The 21,987-nt window shown below is 61.2% G+C and overlaps 1 protein-coding gene across 9 annotated transcripts; it reads right to left on the bottom strand.

Annotated features, from left to right (window-relative positions):
* Positions 1–1,185: 1,185 nt before the first annotated feature.
* Positions 1,186–20,101, bottom strand: UBTF (upstream binding transcription factor). Of its 9 annotated transcripts, XM_014889449.2 has the most exons (22): positions 19,427–19,445; positions 15,947–16,080; positions 12,845–13,020; positions 12,612–12,695; positions 11,867–12,022; positions 11,104–11,168; positions 10,389–10,518; positions 9,832–9,942; positions 9,425–9,558; positions 8,724–8,865; positions 8,366–8,407; positions 7,561–7,674; positions 7,272–7,427; positions 6,745–6,900; positions 6,446–6,556; positions 6,270–6,358; positions 5,919–6,108; positions 5,622–5,669; positions 5,290–5,358; positions 4,809–4,955; positions 4,405–4,524; positions 1,186–4,052 (listed from the first exon to the last, which is right to left on the bottom strand). In XM_014889449.2, exons 2-22 carry the CDS (start codon positions 16,002–16,004, stop codon positions 3,939–3,941), a joined length of 2,412 nt encoding a protein of 803 aa, XP_014744935.1. In that variant the 5' UTR covers positions 16,005–16,080; positions 19,427–19,445; the 3' UTR covers positions 1,186–3,938. The 9 variants fall into 9 exon arrangements, with proteins under 9 accessions (XP_014744935.1, XP_014744941.1, XP_014744942.1 ...); XM_014889455.2 differs by lacking the exon at positions 4,405–4,524; XM_014889456.2 differs by lacking the exon at positions 4,405–4,524 and having other exon boundaries at positions 10,398–10,518.
* Positions 20,102–21,987: the final 1,886 nt, after the last annotated feature.

Below are 21,987 nucleotides of genomic sequence, written 5' to 3'. Positions count from 1 at the left end.
AATCGGGGGAACAGGGAAGGGTCGAGAAGGGGATCCCAGGAGTGCCCGGCAGGTCTGGGGGAGCCCGCAGAGGGCCCTGAGGGCTCTCAGGTACAGAGCGAGGGAGGGGGAAGGGGAGGCTCAGGACCTGGGGAAGGTCCCGGGGCCTCTTGGGCCGGGGGTGGGAGGGCACAGGCGGGGCGGTCCCGGGGAGGGTCCCGGGGACGGTCCCGGGGACGATCCCGGGCGGATCGCGGGGTCCCCCAGAGCCGAGGGGGAGGTCCCGGGGCGCCCCGGGGCGGGGTCAGCGGGCCCCTCTCCGGTGCGGCGGGGCCCCAGGGCCGGGCAGGGCCTCGGAGGGCGGGAGCTGCGGGCCGGGAGGGGCGGGTCGGGCGGGCACTCACCGGCGCCGAGGGTCCGCCGGGGCCGGGGCGGGGCCGGCTCAGCGCCCCCCGCCGCTCCGGCGCGGGGCCCGGCGGCGACTCGCCATGGTCGGGGCCGGTGCGGGGCCGGTGCGGGGCCGGTGCGGGGCCGGGCCGAGCGGACGGAGAGGCCGGGCCGGGCCTGGCGGTGCCTCCGCCCGGCGGCGGCGGCGGCGGCCGAGGGGGGTGAGGGGGGTGAGGGAGGGGCGGGGCGGTGCGCCCGGCGCGCGCACGGCCCGGCCCCGCCCCCGCGGCCTCGGCCAATGGGGAGGCGCCGTCAGGGGCCGCGGCCAATGGGAGCGGGGCCGGAGCCGCCGGCGCCGCGCGGGGCCCCGTCAGAGGCGCGGGGGAGGGGCGGGGCGGGGCCAGAGAGGGCGGGGCACGAGGGGGCGGGGCCTGGAAGGGGCGGGGCCTGGCGGGGACCCTCGGAAGAGACCGCGCGCCCCAAAAAAAGGCACCCCAAAATCCCCCCAAAATCCCCAAAATCCCTCAAAACCCCCAGAACCCCGCACCTCTGGAACCCCAGAACCCTCGGCAGGGACCCCGCAGCCCCGACCCCCGCGCACTCTCGGTGTCCCCCCGATCCCACTCCCGGTGCCCTCCCCGTTCCCACAGGTCCGTGTGGTTCCCCCTTCCCTGGATCCCCCACCCAGGGATTCCCCATCCACTGCGGATCCCCCCAAAGTGGATCCCACAGGAGGGAGCAAAAACACTCCTCACACTTGTCCTTTTTTTTTTTTTTTTCCTAAAGTTTTATTTTTTATAGTAATGACATGAGAACAGAAACATTATTTTTCACTTTATTATACAAAAAAAAAAAAAAAAAAAAAGAAAAAAAAAGGAAAAACAAAAAAACCCCAAAAAACTCAAAAATAAACAAAACAAAACAAAAAGAACCGAAACCCCAAGCAAACCGGGAAACCGGGGACGCAACCCCCGCATCCCGCTCAGCCGTACAAATTCCGAGTCGGGATTATTATTATTTTTCTTTTTTTTTTTTTTTCCTTTTTTTTTTTGTCTTTTTTTTAAACCTACAAAAACACTCTTTAAATATTAGAAAAAAAAGATGATTTTTTTTTATCCTTTTTTTTTTTTTTTGGTGTTTTTTTGCCTTTTTTTTTTAACGTAATTCACAAGAACTTCCATCTAAAGGATCCCGGGATTTTGTGGCAGTGCCAAAATGCACTCAGGAATTCTCTTGCAGCGCAAACGTCTTTCCCCCCCGTCCCAAACTGTCGGCGCTGTAAGAATTTTTCTTTTTTATTATTTCTTTTTTTTTTTTTTACCTTTTTTTTTTTTTTTAACAGAAAAAAAGGTGGGGGGAAAAAAAGGTGGGGGTTTAATTTTTTTTTTTTTGTCTTTTTTTTTGTACTAAAAACACATCCACTAAAACACGACAGTGCTGGGTACATTCAGCAGAAAAAAAGGGATGGGGGGGGGGGTTTCCCCTTAGGGGATTTTGGGTGGGGCGGCGATTAAAAATTGGGAAGAAAATGAAAGGAAAATCCCAAAGGGATTGGGGTAAGCGGGAAGGGGAAACAGAGGGACGGACAGACAGACATTGGGAAAGGGGGGGGGGGACGACACCATCTGGGTTCTCTTCGGGGCCCCGGTCCCGGGGGGACACGGGGGGATTGTCCGTGCGGGAGCACCCGGGTTCTCCCCCTTCCCCAGCTTTGGGGTCAGTTTGCCCGAAATGGTGTTTTCTCAGCCCACACTGAGGCCAGGACGAGGGGTGCTGCCCCCAGCTCCCCCTCAGCACGGAGGGGGTCCCCAGTGTCTTTGCGGGGGGGTGGATTTGGGGTGCTGAGAGCAGCAAAGCTGGGGGGGGGGGGGGCGAGTCCCCCCAAAAACCCAAATCTGCAGCAGGGCCCCCCCTCCTGCCCCCCCCAGCCCTGCGGAGATTTGGGTGAAGGGAAAAATGGCTAAACGACAGCCCTAGAGAGAAAAACACCCCCAAATCCCCCATCCCCTTCTCTGGGGACCCCAAATCCTGTCCCCCAGCCCAGCTCCTCTCCAGGGACAGGACGGGGGTGGGGGGGCAGAAAGAACAAAGCTTGAGCCCCCCCCCCAATTACAGTGGGGGTCTGGGGGGGTCCCCAGTGACACCGGGTGGGTTTTGGGGGGTGACATGGGGTGGGGGGACAGAACCCTGCAGGGAGGTGCCGTGGGATTGCTGGTGCTCGTGTCTGCTTAAAAAAAGGGGGGGCCCCTGACAGGCCCCCCATGCACCCACCCCGGTCCCCACGGCCCCATCCCCCTCCCGGGGAGGGGGCATCGACCCCCCAAAATAAACCCAAACCACACCAATATTTACAGCATGGCCCGGGGGCAGGTGAGACCCCCCCGGGGGGGACATGAACTGGTGGTGACTGGGATTGACTGGGCAAGGGGAGCTGTGCTTCCCCCCCAGGATTTGGAGAAGGGAGAGGAGCAGCTTCACCAAAGACAGAGAGGAAAATGGGGCGGTGAGGGGGGAGGAGGAAGGCAAGGAAAAGGGGCAGGGGGAGAAACGGGGAGGGGGGAAATGAAAAATAAAAGATGGATCTTTCTTGTTTTATAAAAAGGAAAAAAAAAAAAAAAAACAAAGCAAAAAAAAAAAAAAATTTTAAAATAAAATACAACGGCACAACAACCACCGACAACAGAGCGGGGGGACCCCGCGCCCCCCCTTGGTCACGCTGAGCCGCCGGCCCCGGGCGGGGGCGGCCCCGGTGCCCCCCCCACACACACTCACACGTTCACACACACACCCACACCCCCCCACGCCACTGCCACCCCCCCCCCGACCGGGGACACGCCCGGGGACACGCCCGGGGACACGCCCGGGCCACCACCGGGCACCGCCCCGGGCCCGCCGCTCCCAAGTGCCGTGGATGTGGAGTTCCCGGGCAGCTCCCGGGGCAGCTTCCAGACTGTACAAGGGGTTTTTTTTTTGGGGGGGTGGGGAGGACCCCCAAGGGTTCAGGGGGTGCGCAGAGGGAAGGGGGGGGTCGCAAGGAGGCATTGTCCCATCGGCTGAGTCCTGAGCCCCTCGGCTCGTGCTCCGCGCCCGCTGCCGGAGGGGCGAGGGGGATTTTCTTCCCATTTCTGGGATTTTTTAATTAAAAAAAAGGTGGTGGGGGGGTGTTGTTGGTTTGTTTCTTTCTTTCTTTTTTTTTTTTTTTTTTTTTTTCCTGTGTGTTTTTCTTCTCTTTCTAGAAAGTCCAGAGCTGGTAGCGAGGGGGTTATGGGGGTAGGGATGGAGAAACACCCCCCTGGAAAGAATGAAATTCCAAAAAAAAAATCGCTTCCCCTCGGGAGTAAAGCGGGGGGCAGGGGTGGGGGGCTCTCTCCTCGCCCCCCAGCCTGGGGGAAGCAGCCCCTGATCCCCCTCCGTAGTGTGAGCTCGGCGGAGGGGTCCCCCCGGCCCCCGCTCCCCGCGTTGGGGGTCCCACGGGGGGGCAGGAGGAAGAGGAGGAAGGATTCTGAGGGGCTGCAGGGGGGATTTGGGACCGAAACCGAGAAACCAAACGACTTTACGAAGAGCTTGGCCGATCAGTTGGAGTCGGAGTCGGAGGAGTCCCCCGAGGAGGAGGAGGAACTGCTGCTGCCCTCAGAGTCGTTGTCATCCTCATCCTCATCCTCATCGTCCTCATCATCCTCGTCGTTCTGGGAGGGAGGTGGCAGAGAGGAGGGGGAGGTCAGGGTGGGGTTAGTCCATTGTCACCTCCTTGTCCCCTGCTCACCCTCCCCGGGTGTGTGACCCCCACCCTGCCACCGCTGCCCCCGGGGATCTGGGGCTGCAGGAGGAGGAGGAGGAAGGAGCGGGGCAGGAGCCAGGAGTGAGTTTGCAAGGGCTCAGCTCGGCTGCTGGGGGGGACGTGCCCTCACCTCTGCCACTGCCTCGCTACACGATCCGAGGGAGGCGACCCGACCCGCCTCGTGCCTCAGTTTCCCCCCTCTAAAGCCAGGGAAGGAAGAGGCGTGAGCTGAGACCAGCGAGGGGGTGGAAACACCTCACCTGTCCGGTGGCGAGCACAAGGCACGGACACGGTTTCTGGCCCCAGCGCCATCCAGCATAGTCTGATTTCAGTTGCACCGGTGTAAAGCTTTGACTCTGGTGACTTACTCGGCATTCACACTGGCGCAAACGGAGCCGAGACCAGACTCAGTATCTCCACCAGGAAAAAGACAGGAGATTTTTCTCTGCTCACTGGGGGCTCTGCACACCCCCCCTACGCCCCGCGGCTGCTCCTCGTGCCCTCCCCGGAGCACCGGGGGGGGGGATCCTGCTCCCCTTCTCCTCCCCGTGTCCCCCTGCTCCCCGGGGGCTCCTCCTGGATCTATCTGAGCCCGGCGGCGGGTGCCCCCCAGCCCGGGGGAGGGTGAGGGGGGCCCCGTGCCCTCCCCGTGCCACGGCCTCACCTCGTCCCCGTCCTCGCTCTCCTCCTCGCTGCTGGACTCCGAGGAGTCGCCGCCTTCCTCTGACGAGTCACCGTTGTCGTCATCGTCATCCTCATCTTCATCGTCGTCTTCCTCCTCCTCTTCCTCCTCGTCATCGTCCTCTGACTCCTGCAGGACAGGAGGGCCTTGGTGAATCCTTGGACCTCCACACCCATGGGTGCAGCTCCCACCCCATCCTTGACAATGCCCCTTTGGGTTCCTCCACCCACTGAGCACGTCAGGGGATTCCCAACCCCACACCTTTCCCCATTATACCGAGAACTGCACCAAAAAGGGTCCCTGAGCGGGTACCAGGGGTCAAGATCCCACCTGGGTGGGTTCTGAGCGGGGATTTGGGGGAAGTTTATGGTGTCGAGGACAGGGCAGGCAGATGGAAGCACAAGGGATGCCTCACACAAGGGGTGCAGGACCCCCCTGACTCTCTCCCCAGGGAGTCACTCACCGACTTGGACTGCATCGTGGGCTTCATCTTGGGGTTGGGACCCCGGATCTTCCCTATGCTCTTGCGTTTCTGTGGGAACAAAACCAAACCCTTTAGGGTTCAAGTTCAGCTCCTTCCCAGTGTCCAGCCCAGAGGAAATCCCACTGCTGAGCTGCCATGGGGATAAATCCCCACTGGAGGGGCTCTCTGGAGCGTGGCACATCCAAACCTCACCCAAGACTGACCCTGCCCCAAGCCCCCAAGTTCTCTAGCCCAATCTCAAGCCCCTGGCAACCCCATCCCACTCCCAACCTCCTGGGATCCCAGCACAGCAGTGCCACGTGGATACTCACGTTGGAAATGTGTTCCTTGTAGGCAGCCCTCTCCTGGGGCGAGAGGCTCTGTGGGGACAGGGACACAGTCAGGGATGGGTGAGCACGGAACAGAACAGGGGATGGAGCAGGGAAGGGCTCCAGCACAGGGCACGGCCCCCTCATGTATGTAACTTTTATCCTTTTAAGTTACAAAATGTCAAAAAACGGTCTCGGTGATTTCCGGAGGAGGGATGGGAACAGAGACCACGCCAAGCATCAGCCCCAAAACCAAGGGATCCCAGAGTCTCCCACCAGGCACCAGGATCCAGCACCCACCTTGAGCCAGATGTCGAGGTGCACCTTGTACTGTTTCTGCTGCTCCTCTGCCAGTTTTTTGTAGTGGTCCTTCTGGCCCTGGGAGATGCGCTGCCAGCGGCTGCCGATCTCCACCATCCTCTCCTTCAGAGGGAGGTGGTTCAGCTCCCCGTTGGACAGGAGCTCCTGGGAGAACTTCTGATAACCGTTCCTGCAGAGGGAGAGCACAGGGACCGGGCTGGGACAGCGGGCACAGACATCCCAAGCGTCCATAACCCCCGTCCAGCCACACCAAGGCCCAGCCCACCCTCCCATCTCTTGTTCCAGGCTCTTCCCACCAGCACAGCCAATTCTTCACACCCAGGTACTCACATGGGGGGTTTCTTCGGCTCTCCCTGGAATTTCATTTTCTTGGTGGAGTTGGTGGAGCACGGAGGGGCCCGCATCTCGCTCAGCTCCCTCTGAGCCACAGGAGAGACAGAGGGTCAGGGAGAGGGGCAGTGCTGGCTGAGGGACACAGCGAGGGACAGGACAGGGCAGAGACCCACCTCGTATCGCTTCTGATCCTCTGCTGCCTTCTTGATCCACATCAGCTTCTCTTTCTTCTCCATGTTGTTCCAAGTGGCCTCCATGGCCTTCAGCGCTTTGCCCCGGTCGTTCTGTGGGACAGAACCACCACGATGCATCAGGTGCACCCAAAAACCCCGGGACATTGAGGTGCTGCTGCTGGGGCACCGTTCCCCCCATGACCCCCATCCTCCCCACAGCTCCCAGCCCAAACTCAGCTGTGAGAGCCAGTACCCAGTACCTGGGAATTCTCCAGCCCCTTTCCCAGCCCGCTCCTCACCTTGAAACGAGCCAGGTAGTCCCCGATGACGCTCTGTTGCCAGATCTCCTCGGCAGTTTTGGGAGACTCTGGCAGCTTCCCACGCTCCTCTTTATCCGAGCTGTGCTTCTTCTCTGACTGCGCCTTCATTGCTGCCTCCCGTGCCTTGTACTTGGCCTGGGCAGGGGGCACGGGGTGAGGGGGGCACGGGGTGAGGGGGACACAGCCCCCAAACACCACGGGACACTGGAGCTCCCCCAGCACTGACAGCCCCAACCCCATCTCGGGACTCTCCCCATCAGGAAAACCACCCAAGCCTTAAAACTGAGGCTCAAGGGCCCTCTGAGGTTTCTTTGTCTGGTGGGTTTTGACCCCTCCAAGGTGATGAGAGGGGGAGGCACCAGTGCTGCCCCTCGGTGCTGACATTGGCACCTGTGTGACAGGTCACTGTGATGCTCCAGGGGCAGGACAAGGACAGGAGCATCCCCCAGACTGCCCCCACAGGAGCAGTGGAGATGGGGATGGAGGAGGAATATGATGGAACCAACCTTCTTCTTCTCGGAGAGGTCGTTCCACATGCGGGCCAGGAGCCGGGTCAGCTCGCTCTCCGACAGCTCCGGCCGCTCCTCCTGCAGCTGCTTCCGCTTCTCCTCCGAGAAGATGAACATGGCCGAGATTGGCCTCTTGGGCTTCTCTGAGCTGGCCTGAGGGGGCACACGGGGCTGTCAGGGGGGCGAGCCCACGCAGGGACCAAAGCCCTCAAAGCCCCTTGAGATGCACGACCCTATCCCAAGCCTCTGGCAGGTGCTGCCCCATCCCTGCCGGGGCCGCTCCCACCTTGCCGGTCTCTGGTGAGGATTTTTTGGATGCAGGACTCGTCGCCCCTTTCCGGTTACTGCCCAGCATCTTCTCCTCGCCCAGCACTCGCTGCTGCTCCTCCTCGGGCAGGCTCTGCGTGGCACAGCAGGAGAGGCATCGTTAGACAGCCCAGTGCTAATGAGGCTTTGAGGCAATTGGGGAACAGGGATTCTGGGGAAGGGGAATTAATGCACTTGGGTGTCCTGATCTAAACCCTGTCCCAGTCAGGACCAGCATCTGGAACTGCACATGTGCAGCCTGGGGGTTCCCATGCTGTCACCCCCTATCTGGGCAGTGTCCCTCTCCCCCAGCTCAGCCATTTCTCAGTGAAAGCAGGTGGGCAGGTGTCTGGATCCGGGCACACCCCTGGGTTTTCCACCCCGTAGCCCTGCAGCTGCAGCTGGGGCCATGTCACATCCGCCCGGGGACGGTGCCGGGGTGGCCTCGGTGCCTCCCCCGCCCACGCCCCAGCCAGGGAAGGAAGTGAGAGGCTGCACAGCCACAGCCACTGAGCACCCTCCTCTCCAGCTCCAGTCCTCTGCTCACCCCAGCTCTCCTCACCTCCCAGTGCTCAGCTGGAAGACGCTGGGGTCAGGCATTAGGACAGCTGGAAGGTCAAGGTTATGTGCAACCATCTGCACAGCATCCACTGGGCTCAGACATGTTTTGGGGGAGCAGAGAGGGCAGCCCCCCACTTAAGCCATCCCAGTCCCTGGGCAGAGTTCCCCATTCCCAGATTTGGGATCTGCAGCACCTGATGGCTGAGCACCCCCTCATCACTCACCTCCAGGAAGCGGAGCAGCTCGATCTCGTAATCTTTCTTTTTCTGGAGGGGGATGAGATGTGTGGTTACACAAGAGATCCCTCACTCCATCCCTGCCCCTTGCAGCCCCTGCCCCAGCCTCAATCCCTTGGCACCCTCCAGCTGGATCATGTGTTTGTCCCACACAGGAGACAGGACCAAGGGAGGTGACCAAGGGCCTCGGAATCAGTGATGCCAACTGGCACAGGGACTGAGGAAAGGTGAGGGATTTGTTTCCTGGGATGTTTGTAGCCCAGACTCTCCCATCCCACTGCTTCTTTCCCACAGAACTGGTGCCCACCTGCCTCTCCCCCCCACCTGTCCATCCTCAGCCGCTCACCTGGTCACACTTTTTGTGGTAGGCGTCCTTTTCCTTCTGGGAGAGCAGCTTCCACTGCTGGCTGCACAGCACCATCCGCTCCGTGCTGGGCACATCTTTCATGTTTGCCATCAGCTCTGCACAGTACAGGGAGTAGCTATTCCTGAAAAACCCACAGGGGGATCCAGTGTTAGGGAAAACCTGCCCCTGTAGAACTGGGTTGGTGCTAAAAGCCTCCCCAAAACCCCCCAGCTGGGCTGCACCAGGCAAGGAAGTGACGTGCCTGTGTATTAGGGCAGCTGCGTGATGGATCATCCCCTAAAGCCAGAGTATCACTCAGATTCTCCCCAATATGTGTATTTGATGTATATTTAAGGACTGGCTTAAAGGGTTCGTCACAGAATCATGTAATCATTAAGGCTGGAAAGGCCCTCTAAGATCATTAATCCAACCATTAACTAACACTGCCGAGCCCACCACTAAATCGTGCTCAAGTGCCACATCCACACTTTTTGAACACTTCCAGGGATGGTGACTCCAGCACTGCCCTGGACAGCCTGTTCCCAGGCTTGAAGAAATGTATCCTATAAATCCCATCTAACCCTGGCATGTCTGTGCTCCCAGAGGTTATCTGGGCTCCCCAGGCCCAGCACAGTCCAGTTTCCTCACGGGCAGGACCCAGCATGGAGCCAGGCCGTGGCTGCAGGAGGGGCAGGACTCACGGGGGTGGCTTCGTGGGTCGTCCGTCGAACTTGTCCTTGAGCTGCCGCTCGGCCTTGGTGAGGGTGGAGCGGGTGATTCCCTCCTCACTGATGTTCAGCTCCGGGTGCTTCTGGATGTAATCCCTCATGATCTCCTGTGGGGAACAGAGAGCAGTCAGAGGGGCTGCCAGCCCTGCCTGTGGGGCCGGAGGAGGAGGAGAGAGAAGCCAACCATTGCCCTAATCCTGTGCCTGGGGATGCTGCTGCCTGCTCCACACACGGCTGGAGAGGCAGGGCTCAGACTCACTAGGGACCTGCCAGGACCTGCCTGAACCCCCACGCTGGCTCTTGGGACAGGCCCCGCAGGGCTGGGATGCAGAGTGAATGCTGGGACGTTGTGGAGGGGACAGGGCGGGGCTGCTCCCTACCTCGTACTCCTTCCGCTGTTCCAGGGCCTTATGAATCCATTTCAGCCTCTTTTTATCCGAGAGTTGAGACCACTGCTTGCCCAGCGACTCTTTCACCTCCTTCGTGGTGGCCTGAAAACCCAAAGCCAGAGGTGAGGGCAGAGGGGTAAAATCCAAAAAGAAAAAAAAAAAAAAAAAAGGAATGAAAAAATATGAAAAAATGGCAAAAAAATGGCAAAAAAATGGCGTGGCCTGGTGGGGCCTGATGGCACCCGGCATGGAGTGGCTGGGAGCCGTGGGCGTGTGTGGGAGTGGGGGGCATGGCCAGAGGTGAATGTCTGTGCTGGAATCCTGTCCTGCCCTGACTCAGGCTGTGGTCACCCCTTCCTGGCAAAAAGTGGGGGCTGGATCCCTGAGCCTCTTCCAGGTGTGCAGAGCCCCTCCTTACCTGGGTCCAGGAGCTCCTAGCGGTGTCCTCCATCCCGACCCCTAAAAGGCTTCTCTCCCTTCCCCCTCCTGCCCCCAGCAGCGGGGTCCAGGACCCCCCAGCACTCACACTCGCACTCACTCCCACCCACCGTACTCACATCTGGACGCACTTTCAGGTAGATCTTCTTCTCGTGGTTGTACCACAGCTGCTGGGGGGTCTTGGGCTTTTCGGGGACGTCGGATTTCTTGGCGTTCTGGATGAGATCCGGGTGGTCTTCCCTTCAGCAGGCAGGGAGGTGGGGAAGGGACAGTGTCAGGGAGGTGGCAGAGGCAAGGAGAGCACCCCTAAACCTGCCTGCTAAGGGGTGACTGTCACTGCAAGGCTGAGCCTCCACGGGCTCAGGGACTGGGGGGTCCCCAAAAAGAGCAGGAGGGTTTTGGGAGAGATTTAAGTTTGTCCCTCCTTGGGGAGCACTGGCTACAGGCATCCCTGGGCTCGGCTGCAACCCTGGAGCAGCAGCAGGTCATTGGGAACGCCAGGATCCACCTGGATCACAGCAATCACATCCAAGGGGAAGGTCTGAAGTGACTGGGGGGACACTCCAGCTTTTGTCAGTGCTGGTGGCAGGGCTCCTGTGCCCACCTCGCAGACCCTGACCCCCAGAGCATGGCTGGTCCTCCACTCTCTCCCTCATCCAGTCTCTCAGCTGGAGGAATGCTCTCAGACACCTTTGCCTTGCTCTCTTTGCTGAATTCCCTCTTCTCTTCAAGACAAAAGCCCATCCTGAGCTATGCACAGGAGGGGAACCTGTATGTGCCTGGAGGGGCCTGGGGAAATATGGAGGGGAGGGGTTGCCTGCTCACCTGAACCTTGCCAAGTTCCTCTCAAACTCCTGCTTCTCTCGCTGGAAGTCCTGGATGTATTTCATCTGGGGACACAAAGCCACCACGGAGGTGGAGAGGGACGTCAGCACCAGGAACGGGCAGGAGGAAACATCCCTATCGAGCTGGCTGGGCATGCCACCATCCCAAGAGGGACTCAAGGGCTCCCCAGCCCACAGAACGCTCCTGCAGAGGGTTTCCAGCCTGCCTGAGACCCAGCAGCTGGATCCCCTCTCTGGGTACCCCAGCAGCTCTGGGAAAGGGCACAGCAGGATTTTGTGCCCTGGATTTTTCCTGGACACCTCAGAGTGAAAGTTGGGCCCCCCCTCGAAGCCCTGCCCAGGCTCTGGCATCCCAAGGTGGGCAGATCTCTGCTCCCAGCATCTCCCAGAGCCTGTCCCTGTGTCCCTTGCCTGGTCAGGGTGGCACAGACGGGTGTGTGCCTCAACCCTGGCATTAAACACAGATCCACCCAAGGGCAAAGCCACCATCCAGGTCTGTCGGGAAGAGTCGGACACACGGACAGACCCAACCAGCCTCCACCCCACAGATCCTGGGAACCAGGACAGGAAAAGCCAAGGAAGTCTTACAGGTCTGACAGGACTAAAGGAACAGCTGGCTTGTCCCATCGAGAGCAGGGCTAAGCCAGGCAGAGCTTGAGCTCTGCTGGTTTTACTGGAAGAGCTGAGCAGAGCCCAGCACAGAGGCACATGGTGGGAAGGGGCTTGCTGACCCCCCTCCATACCTTTTTCTTCTCGGGAAGCTCCTTGTATTTCTTGGACAGGATCTTGGTGAGATCCAGGTTGCTCATTTCGGGGTGAAGCTTGGCGTATTTGGCTCGCTTCTCCATGAAGAAGCGGAAATAGGGAGTCAGGGGCTTCTTGGGGAAGTCGGGGTGTTTCTGGGGAGACAGCAGAGGGGAGGACACTGAGCATGGAGCTGGCAGCACCACCAAACCCAAGGCTGCCCAGTCCTGGGGGCACCTGCCTCCATCCAGCCCTGCTGGTGATCCAGGCACGGCAGGCAAGGAGGGGGAAACTGCTGGGAACAAGGGCTCCCCAAGGAACTGCAGCATCCCATGGCTGGGAACCTTGGGAGCAGCCTCCAACCATCCAGAGCTGTCAGCACAGAGCAAGAGGGGACACTGGGACAGGAGGAGGGGATGGGACCCAGCTCCCAGGGATGGACCATCCAGGCAGGCCAGGAATAGGAAGGACAGCAGCTCCCGGCCCCTCTGCAGCTAAACTTGGCTGCAGGCTGCCAGCAGTACAGCCAGCCATATTAAATGTACCCAGGAGTTGGCCCAGGCCCAGCACCACGGCCTCCAGAGCCTGGGGCAGCTGGACACCAGGATCACAGGCAGTGAGGGGCTGGCAGGGGCTCCCATGGCAGAGCCACGGGGATCTGAGGTGCCACAGGGGTGACAGACCCCCATCCTGGGCAAGTGTGGGGTCACCCTACAGGGACTGAGCCTAAGTCCTGCCCAATACCTTGAGCTTTTTGCCTTTGTAAGGATTCTTCACGTGTTCTTCAGCGTCCATAATGAGCTCTGTGAGGGTCCGGAATTTCCTCACCTGTGCAGGAAATGAAGAGACAAAAGACTTGAGCAGGGGACAGGGCAGATTCCAGCACAGCAGAAACCCAGTGGGTTTTGTAATGCCACCCCAAAAATGAGTGATCCCTGTCACAAAGCCCCCACGAAGACCCATGTGCTATTAATTACCTCATTAGAGATCTCCATCCACTTCATCTTGCACATCTCCCCTGAGAAGTCCTTGAAAGCCACTTTTTCCCAGTCCAGGTGGGACTCAGTGGTTTTGAACTTGCTCCCGTCGTTGGAGGGCAGGTTGTTCTTCATGCACTCCAGGAGGGTCAGCATGTCCTCCTGCGACCAGCGGTCTGAGCAGTGAGAAATGGCATCAGCCAGGGCCAGGAAGCCTTTTCCTTTCCCTTCCCTTCCCTTCCCTCCCCTTCCCTTCCCTTCCCTTCCCTTCCCTTCCCTTCCCGGCAGGATCCCGGGACTGCAGCTCCCGCCGTGCCGCTCCGGCCCGCACGCCAGGACACGTAATCTCCACATGCTGCCTCTCGAGATTAAAGATCAAAGGGACGTGGCTGTTTCCATCACCCTCGAGCAACTTTCTATGGGCCAAAACAATCCGGGCAAAGCTAGAAATTCCACTCGGTGCAAACCAGAGAGACTCGCTCATCCCAGAAAACCATCAGATAAGGGATGGCTCTGCTGCACGGGAGCACGGGGCTATTTCCTACCCCAGAGTGACATGGGAGCAGCGAGCTCTCCAGTCAAGCAGGAAGCAGGGAAACCACTTTCTAATTGGAAAAGATGTGTCCAAAGCAACTGGGAAACCTCAGCGTTGCTTTTCCTGCACCTCTGAGAGCTTTGCAATCACCTGGGCCCAGCTCCACGGTGACCTCTGCCAAGGTCAAAGCTCCCAGACCACAAAGTGGGGGAGGGCAGAGCCTGGCACAGCACCCCCGGTCCCACAGAGGGGTCCCTGACAGTGCAGGGATGGTGTTCATGTCACCCCAACATCCCCCAGGCTGCTGGGAGGAGCATCCCCAGCTCCCACAGGAACACTCTGCTGGAATGGTGGCATGGGCACGTGGTAAAGCTGGAGAGCCTGGAGCGACCGTGAGGCCAGGCCAGGCAGCAGCACCGTGCTGGGGCAGGATATCCCAGCCCTGAACGCCTCAGCTAGCCCCAACCTCAGGGCTGCTTCCTTGCCAGGGGAATTCCTGCCTGCTCCGAGCTTCCACGCCAGCTGGGGAGCACTGCCCAAGGTGCTCTGCAAACATGGGTGGCCCTGGGGAATGCAGTGGGGCCTGGGAGCGGAAGGAAAATTCCCTGGGGATGGGCTGGAGGAGGAGCAGAGCCCGAAGCCACCCGCCCACGCAGCCCTGGCTGCCTCATCCCGGGATGGGCACCCGGGATTCCATGGCATTCTCTGCCTCACATCTCTGCCAGGTGAAGGCTGAGGTGCTTGGAGCTGCCTATGGGACATGGAGCACCCCCAGAGATGGGGACAGTGGGACAGAGGATCCTGATGAGATGGGGACAGTGGGACACAGACAGATGGGGACAGAGTAGCTCATCATGGATCTGAGTGGAGCATCTCTCCCTCCATCTCCAGGAATGAAACCAAGCTCCCAGAAATATCCAGCTGCAGCTCTCCCTCAACATGAGGCAAACCACCTCCACCTCCTGCCCTTGCAGGGGTCTGAGGAAGCACAAATCCCCCAGAATCCCAAATCCAAACAAGGGATGTTAAAGGACATACTGGAGCACAGCCAGGATGTGACCCCCCACACCATTTCCCCTCCTGGACCAGCCTGGTTGGGGGTGAAGGCAGGAATATTTTAGGATCCAGCTGGTCCCTACAGTGACCTCAACAGGGATTAACATGGAGGGAGAGACTTTCCTCTGCCTGGAAAGTGAGGGCCTGGTGGCTTCGGGTGTGTCTCCATGCTCCTGGCTTCATCCCAAAACACCACGAAGAGGCAAAAGAGATAGGAAAGCCCCATTCCCTATAGAGCTGAGGGAGGGAGAACACAGCCCCAGATTCTGTTTTCCTGTTTTCCCCATCCACTTTCCAGGCCTCCCAGGCAAGGACCAATGAGGCAGAACAGGGCTGGGAAGCCGGTGCCAACTTTACTTGTAGAAATCAGGAGGAATTACCAAAAGCAGCACAGCCACAAAAATCCAGAAGGGACAGAGAAGGGAAGGAGACACCCCCAGACCTGACCCATCAAGCCCAGTGCCTCAGTTTCCCCCTCGAATGCTGAAAACACCCGGAGACCTTTGGCCTTGCATGAACCCCCCACTGGCAGACAGCCGGAATAACCACATCCCAAAGGAACACATTAAAAACCAGTGGAAACATCCCCAAATCCTCGCTGGCAGCAGGGTGAGGACAACAGGAACCCCCACACTCAGCCCTCCACCCCTCTGTTCCCCCTCCCTCAACCTGGGGCACGCTGGAAAAGGCAGGAATCGCGGCGTTCACCCAGCAGGATGAATGGGGCTGTCTGTGCCCTGGGACCGATTTATCCCGGCTCTCCTGGCACCGGCCGGGCCGGGTCTATATTAGGAAAGCTGCCCCGGTGTAATTAAATCCATCTAAAGTCCCGGAGAAGGACACGTGCTCCAGCCAGGTTCGCTCGAGGCAACAACCCCGACTGCAGCAAGGAAGGAGGAAAACTGGGGGGACCTGGCAGGTGTGAGGGGCTGGGCAGCGCTCCAGAGGTTTGGGGGACCCAGGGGGTTTTTTGAGGGGTGGAGTAGCAGAGCCCTGCGAGCTGCCCTAAATAAACATCTTTCTTTTTCCCCTTGTTTTCCTGCCCCTTTTCCAATAAAAGTTGAAGCTCTGATGTCATGCTGGGGTCTGGAAGCTGGAGGCCCAAGGTAACGGCTCAGCTTTTAATGCAGCCCAGATGTGAGCAGGGAGGGCAGCACCTCTGTGCCAGCCCTCCCTTCCCAATCCCCCCCGAAACTCCAGGCCCCCAAAAGAACATCCAAGGAGCTGCTGGTGCACGGGAGCAGGAATCCCTGTGCTCGTACACGTGTGTGCGTGTTCCCCGTGTGGATCAGAACTCAGAGTTCTCAGATTCCCCCCCCCCGCCTCGATCCGCTGGCAGCCGGAATCACGGATCCTCCATCCCTCCTCCTCCTCCTCCACCCCTTCTCCTCCTCCATCCCTCCGAGAAAAGGGCCGCTCTCAGGTTTATTTATTATTATTATTATTTTTAAGTGTGGCAGCAGAATTCCTCTGGGATCACCAGCACGCTGGGGAGGCTGCCGGGGGCTCACCTTGGTTTTTGGGAGCTGTCATTTCCAGGTCTGCAGGGCACTCAGCTTCGCCGTTCATCCTCCACCTGCCTGTGCCCAGGACGGTCCCGCCGGCTCCCTCCTCACCCTCTTCCCGAAATCACTCCGGCACGGCTCTGCAGGGAAAGGGAGAAGCCTGCTAGGCATCCCCACCGTGACTGGGGGGCCCTCAACTCCTAACGGGGAGTGGGGGGAGCTTGATCCAGGCATCCGTCCATCCTCTGCACTCCCCGGTGGGTGCATGAGGTGCTGGAATCGCCCCCTACCCAAACTTCTGAGGTTTGGGGAGTGCTCCAGGAGGGGGAATCCTTGATGGTGATGGGAGCCCCACATCGGCCAGGGGAGAAGGGTCCAGGGGTTTGTCACCAAGGTGGGCAGTAGGATCTGAGGGATCCAAATAAATCCCAGAGGAGACAGGTTCAAGGTGGCTCCCTGGGGTGGGTGGGTGGGATGCAAAAACCCGGGATCGAGAGAATCTGAGTCAAGAGGGCTCCAAGGGATATTCTCTAAAGGAGTTCATTCCCCACACTGCAAAATGGGGGTTTCAAAGGAAGGCCCACCACAGATCCGGCAAAATCCTCCCCAGAGGTGGGAACATGCCTGGAGAAGAGAGGGGTCCCCCAGATCCAAGGGAGCATTTGGGGACCTCGGGAGGATTCAGAGGTCTCCCAAGGGAGGAGAACAAGCTGGAGAAAGGTATTTCAACAGAGGGGGGGCTCCAGGGGAAGGATCCCTCAGGCCCCCTTAGGAAGGATCTTATGGCTCCATGGGGAAGGATAACTCAGGGAGAGAGACCCCAAAACTTTGTGGGAGGGGGTGTCAGGATGGCAGCCTGGGGGGATCCCAGCTGGGGATTCCATTGGGGAAGGCCCTGGAGGGCAGATGGGGCCAGAGGCCTCAGGGCATCCCCTGAGGGACAGGCCGCAGGGCCGGGGGGGAGCAGGCCCCAGGCCCGGGGGATCCCGGGGGGAATCCAGGTTTGGGGGGGTCCCCTGGGGAGGAGGGGGGGTCTGTGAGAACCAGGCCCTGGGTCTGAGGGAGGATCACCCCGGGAGGGCGGGGAGGACGGCCCCGGGGTGCAGAACCCCCAGGCAGGGTCTGGGCTGGCCCTTGGGGGAGATCAGCAGCCGGGAGGGGAATCTGGAAGCACCGAGGGGCTGCGGGCCCCGCCAGGCCCGGGGGCCGGGTCAGCCCTTGTGGGGACAAACCCGGGCCAGCCCTGCTGGGGACAAATCCGGGCCAGGCTTTGTGGGGACAAACCCGGGCCAGCCCTCGTGGGGACAAACCCGGGACCAGCCCTGCTGGGGACAAACCCGGGCCAGCCCTCGTGGGGACAAATCCGGGCCAGCCCTCGTGGGGACAAATCCGGGACCAGCCCTCGTGGGGACAAATCCGGGAGCGCCTGAGGGACATCGGTGCCGGCGTGGCCGGGGGATCACCCCGGGGATCACCTGGGGGAGGAGGATGAGGGGCGTGCAGACCCCACCAGCGGGGGATGGAGGATCACCCGGGGCAGGAGGAACCCTGAAGGGAAGGGGGGAACCGCTCCAGGCTTGGATCAACCCCCAAGGGGGGCGGATCCAGGACCACCCCCGGGGCTGGCTGAGGGATCGCCCGGGGTGGGATCAAGCCCAGCCCCCCGGGCGGTGTGAAAGCGGGGATCGCCCGGGGGTGGGGGATCACAACCGGGGGAGGGGGCAGCGTGCGGGGGTGCCGTGAAAGGCGGGATCGCGACAGGGGGAGGGATCCGGGGGATGATGGCGGGGCGGGGCGGTGCGCGCGCACCGGGATCCCCGGGGGGGGCGCGGGGAGGGGGTGCGGGATCCCCCCGCGGGGGAGGCGGGGGGGGGGGGAACCGGATCCCGCGCCTGGAGGGGGGAAGGACGAGGAGGAGGAGGAGGCGGGGGAGGAAGGGGCCGGGCCGGCGGGCGGAGGCGGGGAGCCCGCACATGCCCTGCGCCGCCGGCCAGCTCCAGTCTCCTCCTCCGCCAGGCAGCAGGAACCGGGTGGGACCGAGCGCGGGCGGCCCCGGCGGCGCCTCCCCCGCCCCCGGTTCCCACCCGGGCGCCAGCGAGCTGAGCCCCCCCCCCCCTTTTTTTTTTTTCTTTCCCTCCAACAACACCCGGGCAGACAATGGAAGGCGAGTTCGGGGGGCCGGGGGTGCGGAGAGGGGCCAGGGGAGAGCGGAGCGCTCCCCCGGCCCCTCTCCGCACCCCCGGTGCCCCGGAGCGATGCGATGCGCTGCTTCATCCCCCCCCTGACCGCATCCCCCCCCGCATCCCCCCGTCGTTACCGGCCGCTCTCCGCCGCGGCACACAATGGCCGGGCTGCGCCCGCCTCCGCCCGCCGCTCCTTCCCCTCCACCCGCGGTTATAAAGCCGAGACAAACCCACCTCTCCGGGCTGCTGAGGGGGAGGAGGAGGAGGAGGAGGTGGTGGTGGTGGTGGTGGAAGAAGGAGGGAGGAGGTTGGAGGGGGGGGGGGGGTGTGGGGGGGAGCTCTAACCGAGCCGCCGCAGCCCCAACCCCGCCGCCGGAGCCGCTGGGGGAAGAAGAAGAAGGAGAAGGAGAAGAAGGAGGAGGAGGAGGAGGAGGGGGAAGGGGGGGCGGGGATGCCCGGCTGGGGGCGGCCGGGCAGCTGCAGCGAGCCGGGCGAGGGCAGCGCGACCTCCCCGCACCGACCCCCGGGGAGCGGCTCCTACCCGATCCTCCCCCCCTTCTCTCTTTCCCCACCGCCGCCCCCTCCTCGCTTTTCCTTTCCTCGTTTTTCCTTTCCTTTCCTGCCTTTCTTACCCCCCTCTTTTCTCTCCGCGACCCCTCCTCGAGCCCTCAAACACCCACCCACCCAGCGGGGGGCTGGAGCCCCGCTCCCGGTCCGGAGGGAAGAAAGGAAGGGAAGGGGAGGAAAGGCGGAAAAAAAAAAAAAAAAAAAAAAAAAAAAAAGAAGAAAAAAAGAGGGGGAGGAAAAAATATAGATAAAGAGAAAAAAAGGGTAAAGAGGGGATAAAGCGAGGCTAAGGGGAGATGAAGCGCGGGGGGGGTCGGCCGAGCCCCGGCACGCACCGGCGGAGCGCGGCGCCCAGCTCCCGCCGCGGCGCGGGACTCACCCGGGCTCGGGAAAAACAAGCGGGCAGCGCTGGAAGCCTGCCCCCGAAATCCAGCTGCGGCACCGGGGAGGAGGGAGGGAAGGCGAGCGGGAAGGAGGGAGGGAGCGAGGAGGAGGAGAGGGAAGGGAAGGGAAAAAGGAGGGAGAGAAGGGGGGGGCACACCGGGGCCGCCGAGCCGGGCGCTGCCCCCCGCCCCGAGCCCCAGCGCGGTGCCCCCCGCGGGCGGGCGAGGCGGGCGAGCCCCGGCGGTGGCGGCGGCGGCTTCCTGCCCGCGGGGCCTGCGCGAAACCAGCCTTTCTTTAAAAAAAAAAAAAAAAAAATCTATATTCTCTCTTTTATATTTACCAATCTATCTACCTTTTTTAAAAAAAAAATCGCTCTGGTGGGCGCGACCCCTTCCCCGATCCCGTCGGAGCGGCGGCGGAGCGCCTTACCGAGCCCGGAGCGCGGCGGTGGCGGCGGCGGCAGCGGGAGCCCGGGGAGGAACAAAGCGCCTCCTCCAGCCCCGCCGGCGGAGCGGCGCGGCGGCGAATGGCGAGCCCGGGCGGCGGGCACGGCGCGGCGCGGCGGGGCACGGCGGCGGCGGCTCCCCCGGCGCGGGCACGTACCGGCGGGGCCGCCGCTTTGGGGGGCGGCGGGGGCTCGGGGCTCGCTCGGCGGGGCCGGGGCGGGGGAGCGGCGGTTGAACGGCGGCCAGCTCTGCAGCGCTGGCCCCGGGCGTGGACGCGCTCCAGTCCCCGCAGAGACGATCGCGCTTTCCCCCGCCTCCATGGCGCTGCGTTCGCTCTTCCAATCAGCCGGGCTGAGCGCGCCGGGATCCGCCGGGATCTCCCCGCCAGCCCCGCCGCCCCGCCGCCGCTTTCCGCCGGGTTTTTTATTGCTCTTTGCTTTTGCAACACTGTGGTGAGAAGAAAAAGAGGAGGAGGAGGAGGAGGAAGGAGAAGAGGAGGGAAAGGAGGGGGGGGTGGGTTGGGGGGGGAAGGGAGGAAGAAAAAAAAAAAAAATCTCCTTACATGTGCAACAATCCTCGGCCGGCGTTTGCATAAAGAAAAAAAAAATAAAAAAAATAGGGGGGAAAAAAAAGAGAGATGAGGAAAAAAATAAAAATAAAACGGGGGGGAGCGGGGGTGGGGGGGGAGGGGGGCCGAGCCGGGCCCCCACGGCACGGCGGGGCCGCGCTCCTGCCCGCCCCGCGGCCCCGGGACACGGCGGCGGGGGGGGCTCTGCCCGGCGGGGCGGGCGAGGGGCAGCTTCCTCCCCTCCTCCCTCCCTCCGCTCCCTTTCTCTCCTCTCCCTCTCTCTCTCTCCCTCTCTCCCTCTCTCTCTCTCTCTCTCTCTCTCTCTTAATTTTTTTAAATGGAATTTCTCCAACTCCACCTTTGTTGTGCTGGGCGTCATTCCCCGCAGCCAATCCCGGCCGGGCAGCGCCTGCACATTCCCGGCCATCCCGGCTGCCGGCACAGCACGGGCCATCCCGGGCTGCTTCCGCGGTACCGAGCCCCCCGGCGGTACCGAGCCCCCCGGCGGTACCGGCTGCTTCCCTAGCACCGACCGCGGCGGCGGCGGCTGCTCGGTACCGGCCACGCTGCGGTCCCGGCAGCTCCCGCGGTACCGAGCAGCCCTGCTGGCCGTGCTACGGCTCCAGCCAGCCCCGGCCAGCCCCTGCCAGCTCCGGCCATCTGTCCGCAGCCGCTGCAGCGCATTCCCGGCCGGCCGCGTGCTCCGGGCAGCCCCGGCCATGGCGCTGCTCCCGGCGCCGCTCCCGGGCCCGGTTCTCTCTCTCCGGTGCTGACCCCCCCTCCCCGGGGATGCGGGATGCGGTGCGGGAACGTGGGGTCACCCCGCTCCGTGGGCTGCGCACATCGCCCACGCTGACCGCAGGGGAGCGGCCAAAATCCGGGGGATTTTCACGGTTGTTTATATGGAAAAGGAAACAAGAAATATAATAATCCTTACATCTGGGTACCCCCCCTCTACCCGCCCCGGCTGTTTTGGGGTGCGGGGGTGGTGCCTGGCTGTGCAAGTGGCTGATTTGGGCTTTATCCCGACGGGAAGGATCAGGCAGAGGGAGGGACAGCGGCTCCTCCGCCACGTCCTGCCCGAGCTGTGCCAAGCCCGGCCAGGCGGCTCTGGCGCCGGGTGCTTAATCTCTCCAGAGAGAGCTTAAAAATAAAAATATATGTATTTATGCTGTGTGGAAAAGGGGTTGGATCCCTGAATTTCAGGAATTGTCGCTATTTTGCAAGGGAGAAAAATGACAAAAGTAAAAACAAAAGCAACAACATAAAATATTTAGAGCCAATCAGGCCCAACACGTGAAAATTGACATTTTTAAATTTTCCTATTTTTTTTTTTATCCATGGCGTTGTCGATGCGTTCCTGTGCCAATTCTCCCAACGTGGTTTTGTGGCTTTTGTTACCAGCAAGGCACACTGGAATCAGCCACAGGCCCTGCAGCAGGTGGGCTGGGGATGGGGAACCCCCAAATGCCCATCCCAACAACCCCCTCACTCCTTGCCCTCCCCAGGCCTTGCTTCTGACCAGGGGGATTTTTTATTTGCTTGTGTCAACGAATATTTTTGGGGAATACAGCAGCAGGTTTGGAGGGTTTTGTTTATTTTTCTGCTTTTTCAGTGCACAAGCAGTGACACTGCCAGCAGACCCCAGGGTGTCCCGTGTGCCCTGCCCGTGGGTGGCGTGGAGCACCCTGTGATGCTGCAGGCACTGGGGTTCATGATCCCCCTCTGGAGCTCCATGCTCCCCCCCCTCATTAACAACCAATTAATTAGCATTTATTTCCCCTTCGTTACTCATGACCTTCCCTAATTCCCTCCCCTCCGTTTCCCAGGGCTGAGGCAAGTTCAAAGAAGAGCTTGACCTAAATTCCCACCCCCGGCCCGGGCTGGATCTCCCAGCAG

This window comes from Sturnus vulgaris, chromosome 27, assembly GCF_052056855.1.
Source record: "Sturnus vulgaris isolate bStuVul1 chromosome 27, bStuVul1.hap1, whole genome shotgun sequence".
NCBI lineage: Eukaryota > Metazoa > Chordata > Aves > Passeriformes > Sturnidae > Sturnus > Sturnus vulgaris.
This window is presented reverse-complemented; position numbering and strand designations above follow the sequence as displayed.